This window comes from Pan troglodytes, chromosome 19, assembly GCF_028858775.2.
Source record: "Pan troglodytes isolate AG18354 chromosome 19, NHGRI_mPanTro3-v2.0_pri, whole genome shotgun sequence".
NCBI classification, from domain to species: Eukaryota; Metazoa; Chordata; class Mammalia; order Primates; family Hominidae; genus Pan; species Pan troglodytes.
Window position 1 is genome coordinate 80800303 of NC_072417.2, and position 14017 is coordinate 80814319.

General features: G+C 44.7%; 1 protein-coding gene across 27 annotated transcripts in view; it reads left to right on the plus strand.

Annotated features, from left to right (window-relative positions):
* The first annotated feature begins 1290 nt into the window (after positions 1–1290).
* Positions 1291–14017, plus strand: part of BPTF (bromodomain PHD finger transcription factor) — a 156866-nt gene continuing 144139 nt past the window's right edge. For all 27 annotated transcript variants that reach the window (XR_010153367.1, XR_010153368.1, XM_054671499.2 and 24 more), the window contains exon 1: positions 1291–2125. Coding sequence is in view for 25 of the 27 variants with exons in the window: in XM_054671499.2 (XP_054527474.1) it covers positions 1513–2125 (613 nt within the window). In the remaining 2 variants the exon portion in view is untranslated. The remainder of the gene's footprint in view (positions 2126–14017) is intronic.

Sequence of the window (14017 nt, forward strand, 5' to 3'; positions counted from 1 at the left end):
ACGGCTCACTGCAACATCCACCTCCCAGGCTCAAGCAATCCTCCCACCTCAGCCTCTCGCTAGCTGGGACCACAGGTGCACACCACCATGCCCGGCTAATTTTTCAAATTTTTTCTAAAGACGAGGTCCTGCTATGTTGCCCAGGCTGGTCTTGAACTCTTCACCTCAAGCTATCATCCGGCCTTGGCCTCTCAAAGGACTGGGATTGCAGGTGTGAGCTACCACGCCCGGCCAACTATTTTTCTTTAAATTACTTTTCGGTTGTCACTTCTCTCAATAAATATTCATATGTTTATAACACCTTTCTCTTATCTGAAGAGCTGACCTCAACCACTCAGGGTTGAGTCGCTGTGATAAGGTTTGAGGGTGCCTGAAATGTCATCATGATTCGTCCTTTGGTCTAAGCTGAAACCTAGTGACTTGTCAGGTCAATAAATTAAGGTTATTTCCCGATAATACAAACATTTAACACCGTGAAGTAGGTTTTAGGCAGGATTCCCTCTTTTCCACTACAAAGGAGAGGTAAGTTCTTGCTGAGGTGATCGAAGTCCTAGCTGGGGCACTGGGAAGGTGGCGGGAGTTGCGTTCTGGAGTTTACTGAGGCTTTCCCAGTGCGGATTCCACGCTACAGGTCTTAGGGCGCCCCTCCCTCCGGGCGTGGCAGCCCGGGGCGTGGCTCCTGGCACAGATCCGGAGCAGTTGTCATTGGAGTCATTTTCTGGACTCCAGCTCCATGCTTCAGAGTTTCCTAAGTTCAGGGGGCTTGTCTCTCTGTCCCCTCGACTAATTTCCCTCTGTCGCTGGCGCTGCCCGGTGCCCTCGGTCGCTTGGGCCGCCCCTCTCCGCGACTTTTTTTTTTCTTTCTCTCGCTGGCTCTTTCAGCATCAGTTTCCATAGGGGGCGGGAAGGGAATGATATTTGGGAGCTCCCTTGCCTTCCTCTCCGAGCCGCGAAAGGGGAGACGCGGGGAGGAGGTCCGGCCGGCTTTGGGCTCCAGCCAGGGGTCCGCGGAGACTTTGGTCTCCGAAGGCCTTTGACGCCGGGCATTTCGCGAGCTGCGCGCCCCTCTCAGCCGCGCCACCTGCGCCCGGAGTTTTGCCGCGCCACCCGCGCCCGGAGTCCAGCCGCACCGCGCTGTGCCGAGCCCAGGCGCCCAGGGCTCCCCGCCCCCGACTCGACGCTCCCGCGCTCCCCCTAGCGGCCGCCGCGCCGCTTCGCTCCGTCCCAGGCTCGTCGGCGGCGCAGCTCACGTGACCGCGCTCTGGGCCTGCGGCCGCTGTCGATTCCCCCAGTCACCGAGCGAGAGGGAAGAAACAAGATGGCGGCTGAAGGCGATCCGGAGTGGGGCCCCAGCAATTCGGATTGAGCCTTCTCCCTCCACCCGCTTCCGTCGGCCGGGCCCCTCCCGCCCGGCCCCGCGGGCCTCCCCACCCGGCCCCGGCGCTCCCCACCGCCCCCCCTGCGCCCGCCCCTCCCCCTTCGCTTTCCTTCTCCCCCCGCCTCGGCTCCGACATGAGGGGCCGGCGGGGCAGGCCGCCCAAGCAGCCCGCGGCTCCCGCTGCGGAGCGCTGCGCCCCGGCCCCGCCGCCACCGCCGCCGCCGCCCACGTCCGGACCCATCGGGGGGCTCCGCTCGCGGCACCGCGGCAGCAGCCGGGGCAGGTGGGCCGCCGCCCAGGCTGAGGTGGCGCCCAAGACGCGGCTGAGCTCGCCCAGGGGGGGCAGCAGTAGCCGGAGGAAGCCGCCGCCGCCGCCGCCGGCCCCCCCCAGCACCAGCGCCCCGGGCCGGGGGGGGCGAGGAGGCGGGGGCGGCAGGACGGGGGGCGGGGGCGGCGGCGGCCACCTGGCCCGGACCACCGCGGCCCGGAGGGCCGTCAACAAAGTGGTGTACGATGACCACGAGAGCGAGGAGGAGGAGGAAGAGGAGGACATGGTCTCCGAGGAGGAGGAGGAGGAGGACGGCGACGCCGAGGAGACCCAGGATTCTGAGGACGACGAGGAGGATGAGATGGAAGAGGACGACGATGACTCCGATTATCCGGAGGAGATGGAAGACGACGACGACGACGCCAGTTACTGCACGGAAAGCAGCTTCAGGAGCCATAGTACCTACAGCAGCACTCCAGGTACCCACCCAGCCCAGTTGCTGCAGACTCCTTCCCCACCTCCTCTGCCCTCCCCCCTTGCTCACTCGTGTGCTGTGCATCCTGCTCCGATCTCCCCCCAACCCCGCCTCCCCCCCAAACAGAGGGGAAATGCGACGGCACATCAAGTGGCAAAAAACTAGATTTACAAGAGGAAAGAGGCGCATTGTTCAAAATGGAGATTGCATTGTTGCAGTTTGCAGGCCACACTCGCTCGCTCTCTCTCCCCCCCCCAACCCCCTCTTTTTCCTCTTCAAAATTTGTGCCAGTGCAGTGTCTCCACCGGGCAGGATTGAAACTTTGGCAAACACATATCCATTGCATTCATTTTTCTCCCCTTGTTTTGGTGTGGTTTTCTGGAATGAAAGAAGCCTCTTGTTTTGCAAACCTCTTTGCATTTCTAATGTGGTTTCTTTCGGATTTTTATTATATATCTGTTCCTTAAAAGGGAATTAAGGATTTGGACAGATTGTGGTACACAAACACGCACAAAAAAATGCGTTTTCACACCCCTAGCTGTGGTTTTAAAATTGTGTTAAGGAAACGGATCATTTGGGTTAGTAGGGGAACCTTATCTGGTCCTGTGTGTTTGTTTTTATTCTTCGAGTGCTAATGGGCCCGTGCAACAGTTGCTGTTAAATGGCTGATTAAAAAGCAACGCAGAAAGCCAAACAAGACCCAACCAAATTTGGTTATTCATCCGATTCAGAATTATTTTGGTTAAATCAAAAATAAAAGTACAAAACTACAGGAACGCGCGTCTGATCGCTTTGCCTTGCTTGGGAAATGCAGTTTCGTGTCACCTGTTGCAGAAGATATGTAGTTGATCATCTAGACATTATTGCCGAAGATGAACTTTTGGAACAACTTCTAAGTCACACAGCATCAGTATCAGATTTATTACACAACGACTTTTTCTTTTCACTCTATTTCTGAGGAAAAAGCCCTCCCGAAATCCGTAATGAATTTCTCCATGGTAACCCCTCTTCTGTTTTCTCACAGAAAGTTTCTCTAGGCTGGTGTCGAGATGCATTTGGTTAAACACCGCCGGCCCCCCGCAAAAGGCTGCTTTGTATGTAGTCACAATTTACTAAATTGTGAAATTAACATAACCAAAGCAACAACCGGCAAGACTTTTCCTTTATAATTTTGCAAATCTAGATTAATTAAATTAGAATCTGGTTTTAAAAGCCTTTAAAAAATAAAGCTTATGAGAAAATATTTGTGAGGAAAAAAGACCTTTTTTTCGTTGAAGTAAGGCGTGTCATGTCTTTCTCAGAAAGACTAGGGTAGTAGAAGTGGTTAACTTGAAAAGTTTGATTTTAATAAATGCTTAAATACTTATTGGAGAAGTAGGGTAGTATTAAGCCAAATGTGAACCCACATAGGTTGTCCTAACATAACTGAAAAAAGGTAATTTCTTTTGCCCAGTGGTCAGAATCGTTGCCAGTCTTGTCTGGGGCAGGCTGTCTGGTGAATGAAGGGAATGAATCAAGTGTCAGGTATTTATGTCTTATATGTAGAAAGGACTACATGTAAATCCTTGCCAACTTAATTTTAGTACTTTTTTTTTTTTTTTTTTTTTTTTTGAGAGGGAGTCTTGCTCTGTCGTCTGGGCTGGAGTGCAGTGTCCTGATCTCGGCTCACTGCAACCTCCGTCTTCCAGACTCAAGCGATTCTCCTGCCTCAGCCTCCTGAGCAGCTGGGATTACAGGTGCCCACCAGCACACCCGGCTAATTTTTGTATTTTTAGTAGAGATGGGGTTTCACCATGTTGGCCAGGCTGGTCTCGAACTCTTGACCTCGTGATCCGCCCACCTCGGCCTCCCAAAATGCTGGGACTACAGGTGTGAGCCACCGCGCCCAGCCTAGTACGTATTTTATAGTAATAATTTTTACCTTAAGAAATCACATGTTGGTCTTCTTTGCACCCAGAGCCGGTAATTGAAACACGGAGACTGAATTGCATACACCCCTGGAGGAAGTTTTTTCTGGTTAAAAAGAGCTGAGACATTTTGGCAGGACAGTTCAGCTAACTTTAAGTCCTATTCGAAGGCATAGCAAATAATATTTAAGATTGATGGGTGTGCATATGCTGACTTAAATTACAATTTGTAGTTAGGTGTCCTTTAAGAAAAATGTGTTTACTTCTGATACTTTTGTGACGTTTTGTTTTTCTTTTTTTGAGAAGGAGTTTTGCCCTTGCTGCCCAGGCTGGAGTGCAATGGCACAATTTTGGCTCACTGCAACCTCCACCTCCTGGATTCAAGCAATTCTCCTGCCTCAGCCTCCTGAGTAGCTGGGATTAAAGGCATGCAGCACCACGCCCAGCTAATTTTGTATTTTTAGTAATGACGGGGTTTCTCCGTGTTGGTCAGGCTGGTCTTGAACTCCCAACCTCAGTTGATCCACCTGCCTCAGCCTCCCAAAGTGCTGGGATTACAGGCATGAGCTACCGTGCCTGGTCTGACATTTTGTTTTTCTTAATGACACCTGTAGCCTACCATGTGTCTACTTGTCTTATCCTTATATGAAATTATTAACTCCTTAGAGATAAGTATTGAGCTTATTCCCCCTGCAGCTCCTGTAACAGAGTTTTGCACATAGCAGGTGCTCATCAAAGATTGGTTGGATAAATTATTGTTAGTAGATAAGAACTTGTAATAGATGAAGTTTTGATAACTCTACAGTGGGTGTCATAACCTCTAAATACTTTGGATTTAGGAAACTAAAAATTGGTCTAATTGTTTTTTGTTTTTGTTTTTTGTTGTTGTTTTTTCTAATTGGTTTTTGATGGACAATTTGATCAGTGAATGTTTTTCTTTTTTTTTCTGTGAACGTTTTTCATTGCAAGAGTTACTTTGTTTTTGAGTTGCTATTTCATATTGCTTGCCAGGCATTTTCCTTTATTGGCTGTGATGTTAATTTGGATGCTTTACCTTTTGCAACACATTATTTTTTAAGATTATGGTAAAATAGATGTGACTTTTTTTTTTCCTTATCTCTTCTAAAAAAAAAAAAAAAAGGATACATGTGCAGAACGTGCAGGTTCGTTTCATAGGTATACGTGTGCCATGGTGGCTTGCTGCACTTACCGACCGGCCCTCTAAGTTCCCTCCCCTTGCCCCCCACCCCCCGGATGTGACATTTTGAGTTCTAAACTTTTAGAACATGCCCACTTGCCTGGAATGAGTAACAATGCATGACAGTGAGTTGATTAGGCTAAGTACCAGTTTCATTGGTTTTTTAGTCTGTACTTCCTGGAGGAAGGCTGTCAGGTAAATGTGTAGATAGAAGAAAAAAAGTTTTAGAACTGGTTTAAGATATCTGAATAACACATAAAGAAGTATGATTGATGAGTTTGAATCCTGTTGTACTGTGAAGGCTGAAAGAGGAATTTACCTTATTGGTAATTTAGAGTAATTTGATTAATTTTTATAGTTTACAGGGTTGGTTTAAGTACTGACGTGACATTCCTAACATAAGAAATAGCTCACTCCTAATACAAGAAATAACTCAGTATTTTGTAGGTAATGTAACAATGCAAAGACATTAGTTGACATTACTAAAGTCATGAAAAGTTTATTCATTGAAGATTGTTTTCCTTTTATGGAAAAAATGTAAGGATGGCAACTTTTTAGTATAAAATTGAAATCACCTAGTTTTGCTTAAGCTAAAGGCATATCGCTGAATAATGCTTTAATTCATTTTTACTTTTTAAATTTAGACTTACTTTAGCCTATAGGTTTTATGACATTGCCAATATACTGAGAAGGATTGTATAGGAAGTGTTTTCAATAGACATTTGGTAAGGTTCTGACAGCACTTTGAAATTAAGCATTTGCTAATTTTAAGAAATTATATTTAAAACAGAATGGTTCTTGTGTTGCAGTCTCAGTCTTGTGTGAGACTTCTGAGAATACTTACCTGGAATTTTAAAACTTGGAACCTCTGATAACTTCATGAAACAAAAACCCTGGTGTTACCCTGGGAGAGTTAGTGATTTATGTCCTCTAAGGATTGTGACATTGGAGATCAGTGGCAGAGATGCCATGAATGAACCATAGATTCAAATTCAAGCAGAATTTGTCACTGGTTTGACAATATTATTCCTATCAGTGTCAATATCTTTTCAGTATAATTTCTGATTGCTGCATGCGAGGTACGCAGTGCAGTGGGCATTTTAAGGAGGGCGAGATAATATACCCCATTTAAGGGGATTGATGTGGGCATACACTTCCTGGATGGGCATGTGGAGAGTAAGGAAAGGCAGATTGAGGGAGGGAGGGAGGGAGGGAGAGGGAGCGGGAGCGGGAGGGAGCAGCAGGCACTGATAGTAAAGTGTGGGCAGTCTCAAGTAACTCGGTTTAGCAAGAGCCTGAGTGTGTGAATAGGAAATAAACCAAAGCTCCTTTGTATGCTGTGTTGGGCAGTACCTAGAGGATCAGGCTATAGCAACTGTACTTTCCCCCTTTTCTGTAGAATAGGGATTGGGCTGGATCGTGATCCTCAGCCCTTTTTCACTCCTGAGCACCCAGAGGAGTTATGTTGTATTCCCAGCAGCACCATGCACAAACATGAAACAGAACCATATCAAATCACAGAGATGCTGTTGAACCACTGGTGCAGCTGTTTCTCCCAAATTGAGAGAATTACTGGGGAAATGGCCTGAAGCTCTCTCTCTTTCAAATCTGTTTAATTTTGGGTATTGGGATGATCGGAAGATCTCGAAAGAGTGGGGTATGATTTCAGAGGGATGCCACGAAGTATAGCTTAGATTCTCTTCTGCAGGATGGATTGACAAGGACGAGATAGCTGGTGGGTTTTGTAGCCCTGGATGGAAGATATCAGTCCAGGAGGCACTTTAGAGTTCTTCAGGCCTTGACACACAGATGTATAGAGAGAGGAATGCATTACATATGCCTCCCTAAGAATGGTAGCACTTTCAGTAACAATGGGGAGGTCAAGATTATAAGGGAAATTAATGACATCTGTTTTCAGTTATCAGCACCTCGAGAGGTTAAACATGAGAATTAAACAAAATGAGAGCCAAAAGGGCTATGAAAAAGTTGGGCAATATGATTTGTGAGTAGTAGAGAGGTGTGTCCTAGGTATGCATTAATAAATAGTCTTGCACACAGTTCGTGCTTTTCTATTCTGCTCACCCACGGGCGTGTTTGGAAGTTTGTATTGAAACATGCGTATCACAGGACTGGGGATGTTAAGACCAGGAACTCTGGTCTCTTCTGTTAGGTCCTCCTTTCCTCTTTCCTCAAGACCCTGTGTCTTCCCTTTGACTAAAGACCCTTAATGGTGGAGACATGGGGGTGAGAGACTGGTAGTCATGGTGGGCAAGTAGTATTCTGGGTGACACAGGAGCAAATCCTAGCTGATGCCCTTTTCCCTTCCTGCTCCTTAGCCAGGCTGGAATCCCTCTTCCTGGGAGATCTTCCCTGAGTCCTGTTTTGCACCTTGGTCTTCCTTCTCTTTGAGTGCCTGCTTACGGTGGTTATGATCTCAGCACTAGCTTAATGCTGACACTGATTATTCTAATTTTATTTATTTATTTATGAGACAGAGTCTCACTCTGTCACCCAGGCTGGAGTGCAGTGGCATAATCTCGGTTCACTGCAACCTCCACCTCCTGGGTTCAAGCGATTCTCCTGCCTCAGCCTCCCGAGTAGGGGACTACAGGCGCCTGCCACCACGCCCGTCTAATTTTTGTATTTTTAGTAGAGACAGGGTTTCACCATATTGGCCAGGCTGGTCTCAAACTCCTGACCTTGTGATCCGCCTGCCTCAGCCTCCCAAAGTGCTGGGATTACAGGGGTGAGCTGCCGTACCCGGCCTCTAATTTTTTTCATGCTTTTGGTTTTTTAAAATGATAAGCCTCAGGAGGCAGCATGTTTCTTAATTAAAAAAAAAAAAACACTTATACATTAAAATGCACTTTAAAAGATCGAAGGTGACCGTATAGAAATAATTAAAATGCACGTAAATATAATTGTAATGTTTTAATTGTTTTGTCTGCTGGTATATATCTAAAATTTTTATGTTTTTCTAGATAGTAAGTTATATTCAAATATTATTTTGTGATTGTCACATTTTAAAAATAGTGACAGTAATAGCTAACATTTATTGGACATCTTCTGAATTGCTGAATGATTTTCAAGCAATATTTATGAAAATTCAGTTTTTAAAAGGTAACAGCTTTATGGAGATATAATTTATATACTGTAAAATGTACCCTTGTAAAGTATATAATTTAGTGGTTTTTTTAGTATATTGACAGAGTTGTGCAACCATTAACACTACCTAATTCCAGCTTGTTTTTATACCCCTGCAAAAGAAGCCCGTACCTTTAGCATCACTCCCTGTTCTTCACCTCCCTCCTGCTCATCCCTGGCAGCCACTAATCTGCTTTGATTCTCTGTTGATTTGCCTCTTTTTTTTTTTTTTTTGAGGCAGAGTCTCGCTCTGTCACCTGGGCTGGAGTGGAGTGGCGGGATCTCAGCTCACTGCAACCTCCACCTCCCGGGTTTAAGCGATTCTCCTGCCTCAGCCTCCCAAGTAGCTGGGATTACAGGCACCTGCCACTGTGCCTGGCTAATTTTTTGTATTTTTTTTTTTTAGTAGAGACAGGGTTTTACTATGTTGGCCAGGCCGGTCTCGAACTCCTGATCTTGTAATCCACTTGCCTCAGCCTCCCAAAGTGCTGGGATTATAGGCGTGAGCCACTCCGCCCCGCCTGATTTGCCTCTTATGGACATTTCTTATAAAGTGGAATCATATAATATATGTCTTGCGTCATTTAGCCTAATGTTTTCAAGCGTTATGCATATCTTAACATGTATCAGTACTATGTTTGAATAACACTTCATTGTATGGCTATACCGCCTTTTTTTTTTTTTTATGGAGACAGGGTCTTGCAGTGTTGCCCAGGCTGACCTCAAACTCCTGGGCTCAGGCAATCTTCCTGCCTCAGCCTTCCAGCCTCCAGAGTAGCTAGGATTACAGGCACACATCTCTGTGTCCAGAGACCATGTTTTGCTTATCCATTTCTTAAGTTCATGGACATCTGAACTGTTTCCACTTTTTGGCCATTAGGAATAATGCTGCTGAGCACATTTGTGTACATGTTTTTATCTATACGTATGTTTTCATTTCTCTTGGGTATATAACTAGGATTATTTGCTGGATTATTGCAAATTCAGTTTTAATTTCTTTCTTTTTTTTTTTTTTTGAGACAGAGTCTCTTGTCGCCCAGGCTGGAGTGCAGTGGCATGATCTTGGCTCACTGCAACCTCTGCCTTCTGGGTTCAAGTGATTCTCCTGTCTCAGCCTCCTGAGTAGCTGGGACTACAGGTGTGTGCCACCATGCCTGGCTAATTTTTGTATTTTTACTAGAAGAGGGTTTCACCATGTTGGCCTTGCTTGTCTTGAACGTCTGACCTCAAGTGATCCACCCGCCTTGGCCTCCCAAAGTGCTGGGATTACAGGTGTGAGCCACCGTGCCTGGAAGAAAGTAATTCAGGAGTTAGAATGAATCCTTAGTGATAGATTGGTTAGACTGGGATGTGGTGAGTGGGAGAAAAGGATTCAAGGATGAACTGACTTTTGAATCTCCCTTATTTCTCTTTTCCTTATTCACTCATTTCTTCTCTTCATCTCGAATGGATCTAGTAATACTGATTTCTTTGTAGTTCTCACACACCTAACTCCTAGTCATCCATCCATCACCTTCTCCAGCCTGCCTTCTCTGATCACCATTCCCTTTACTGCCAGGTGGGGCTAAGTTCCTGTGTTTCCCACCCGTGTAACCTCCAGGACCATGTGCATTAATTGTTTTAGTTTCCAAATATTTGGGAATTTTTTAGGTATCCTTCTGTTACTGATTTCTAATTTAATTTCATTTTATTCAGAGAGTATACTTTGTATGACTTTAATTTTATAAACATTTTTAGAGGTTTGTTTTGCACCCCAAAATTTTGTCAGTCTAAGTGAATGTTCCATATGTACTTGAAAAGAATTTTGTATTCTGCTCTTGTTGAGTGGAGTATTGCATAAATGTCAATTAGGTCAAGTGTTGATAATGTTACTAAGATCTGTCTGACTTTCTGCTTGTTCTGTTGATTACTGAGAGAAGTCTTGAAGTCTGCAGCTATTGTGAAGGATTTGTCTGTTTCTCCTTGAAGTTCTAGCAATCTTCATGTATTTTGAGGCTTTATATTCATGTATTTTGAGGCTCCTTCCTAAAGTCCATAAACCTTTAGGAAGGATTATTTTATCCTCTTAATTATTTAACCCCTTTATCTATATCTTTATCTGTTAAGACATGGAACTGAAATGGGCTTTTAATATCTGGCCCTTCTTTAATTACAACCTACTTTGGGCAGGGACAGTCTCATTCAGTCTCTGTAGTGCCTGGTTCAATCTCTTGAATGCAGTAGGCAGCACAAGTAATTGTGGAACTGAATGATGAGTCAAAGAAAGCCTGTGGATTCTTTTCATGCTCTATACTGTCCAGTATGGTAGCCACTAGCCACATGTGGAGAGTTAAATTAATTAAAACTAGGTAGGCCAAGCGTGGTGGCTCATACCTGTAGTCCCAGTACTTTGGGAGGCTGAGGTGGGAAGATCACTTAAGGCAGCAGTTGAAGACTAGCCTGAGCAACATAGTAAGACACTGTCTTTACAAAAGAATTAAAATAGTTTGGCAGAGGTTGGCATGCCTGTAGTCCTACCTAATTGGGAGGCTGAGGTGGGAGGATTGCTTGAGCCCAGGAGTTTGAGGCCCTAGTCAGCTATGGACCATGCCACCACACTCCAGCCTGGGTGACAGAGTGAGAACCCATCTCTTAAAAAAAAATTTTAAGTAAAATGAAAAGTTAGTTTCTCCTGTGGCACTAGCTGTTATATGTTCATTTCAAGCGCTCTATAGCCACATGTATTGCACCACACAAATGTAGAGCATTTGGGGCATTTCATATCATTGCAGAAAGTTCTCCTGGACTCATTGTAGTCAGTCTGCCTCTGTTAGACCAGGGGGAATTTACCTAACATCTCTTTTTCTCTAGCCTTTTATTTGCCCTAAATCCTGCACAGCTTGGGTAGCCCCAGCACTCTGGCTGAGTGAAGTCCTCCTTTGTGGAGACTCTGGGCCCAGCATTATTTGTGTATGTGATGGTATTGCATTTTTGCAATAAGATTTGGGGTCATGTGTGAGATGACTTTCCATTGTTTGTTGTTCTTGGTGGTAGGGTGAAGAGGAAGTTAACATGTGATTAGAAAATCTGCCACAGTCCTGGTAATTTTTTTTTTTTTTTTTTTTTTGAGACAGAGTCTTGCTCTGTCGCCCAGGCTGGAGTGCGGTGGCGCGATTTCGGCTCACTGCGAGCTCTGCCTCCCGGGTTTACGCCATTCTCCTGCCTCAGCCTCCCAAGTAGCTGGGACTACAGGCACCTGCCACCATGCCCGGCTAATTTTTTGTAATTTTAGTAGAGATGGGGTTTCACCATGGTAGCCAGGATGGTCTTGATTTCCTGACCTCGTGATCCGCCCACCTCAGCCTCCCAAAGTGCTGGGATTACAGGCGTGAGCCACCATGCCTGGCCCAGTCCTGGTAAAATTAAGCTAAAAGTTATATATATAGGCCAGAAGAGAAGGAAGGATTAGGATTCAGAGACTTTTGGTTGAGAAATTAAATTTGATAATTCAGAGAATTTCAGTGTTATAAAAGTGTAAAACCTGATATGCAAACTGAATTGTGAGATGTTAGTATGTCCTAGTGTGTCTGGGTTCTCCTGTATAAAACGTCTTAGGAGTCACTGGCCAAATTATTTATCTATGGAACCCCCTGAGATTTGCTAAGAAAGTTAGACTTCTTTCTACTCATGGATATGTTCTGTAATTCACACACTTGGGAAACGGCATGGCCATGTGATTCATACCAAATGGCAATGTTCAGTAGGTGCAGTTTATATATTTTACTAGAAATATGGCTTCTTGCTCGATTTCAGTATGTTCATAGTGCCTCTTTTGAGGTCTGTGTGTAGTATATAGTATATTCTATTTATGGAAGTTAAGAAGTATTTCAGAAATGCATGTATTAATCTGTGTGGAATTTCTCTTGTCCTGTTCTAATTCTTGCATAGATACTTGTCTCAAGAGATGGTCCAACATTTAAAATAGTGAATGACATCTTAGCTCATCCTAAAACAATCCTTTCTAAAGGTTTATGAACTTATTCACAGAGCCTCAAAATACATGAGGACTGATAAAACTCCAAGGAGAAACAGACAAATCCTTAACAATATCGTAGACTTCAACACTCTTCTCACAGTAATCAAGAGAACAAGTAGGCAGAAAGAAAGTGCAGTTTTCTGTTTTTGCAGACAGCAAAATTATTTCACACACTTCTTAAAGTCTTATTCAGTAAGTTCCTCATTTCTCCACCTTATGACTGTACTGTGCTTTCAAAGTGCTGTGCAAAGAGTAAAATGTTTTAAGGTGGTTTTACTGTAATTTCAGATACATATTTGAACTTTTGAGTCTGAATTATCCAGGTGAAATGCATTGGATTTCTGATCCTCTGTAAACTTGGAAGATTACCTTCTTCCAGGTATATTGGTTTTCCTTAATTGCTTTAATAGCATGAGTTGTGAACCTTCTCTGTGTCTCAGAAGAAACCTAACAGTGGAGATTGTTTATGGCAAGGGTCACAAATTTACATGCTCAGGTTAGGACCCTCTGTAAGGTAAAGACATGAAGTGCCCCCCTTTTTATTAATACATAACTGCATTTGCTGATAATATTGATTTGCCTTAAAGAAACTAGTCCTATTGAGAATTCAGGCTCTTTTTGCGTTTACAGACAGTGCTGTCCTGAATGTGCTAGAGATGTATCTTTAGTCACTTAAGCTGGTGTTTCTGTAGGGTAGATTCCTAGGACTGGGATTGGATTGTTGCATTATAGTGTGTACCATTTAAAAGTCTGGACCAGATTATACTCTCAACATCTGTTTTTAAACCTTCCCTAGTCTGTGCTTATGTGTTTTGTTTTTTTTTTTGAGACGGAGTCTTGCTCTGTCGCCCAGGCTGGAGTGCAGTGGCATGATCTCGGCTCACTGCAACCTCCACCTCCCTGGTCCAAGCAGTTCCCCTGCCTCAGCCTCCTGAGTAGCTGTGATTAAAGGCGGACGCCACCACGCCTGGCTAATTTTTTTGTATTTTTAGTAGAGACGGGGTTTCACCATGTTGGCCAGACTCATCTGGAACTGCTGACCTCAGGCAGTCTGCCCACCTTGGCCTCCCAAAGTGCTGGGATTACAGGCGTGAGCCACCGTGCCCAGCCTATGTGGTTTTAAATTAACTTTTTCTGGAATCTATTAAGGTTTACTCAGACCTTTAGCAGGTGTTCTTGGATACTGACTAGGCCCAGAGTCCTCTTCTCATCAATTTATTGGCAAATACACTCACTTGCGATGTGATATGAGACCCTGAGTTTTACCTCCCAAACGGCAGGATGTCTGTTTTGAGAGTTTCCTGGCCAAGTGGTGGAAAGTCCCATGGAAATGGAGTTCTTCATTGCTTCTTACTTAACTTGAGTTTGGACCATAGAGAAGTCATTCTTGTGTGGACCTGAGTTTACTCACCTGTACAGTATAGGATGGACTAGATGATCTAATGGTCAGGGGACTGGCAAACTTGTTCTTAGGTTACCAGTTAGTAGATATTTCAGGTTTTGCAGGCCATCTGGCTCTGTCACAGCTGCTCAGCTCTGCCCTCATAGCCGGAAAGCAGCCATAGACAATAAGTAAACAAATGAGCATGGCTGCTTTCTAATAAAACTTTATTTACAAAAACAGGCTGTGGC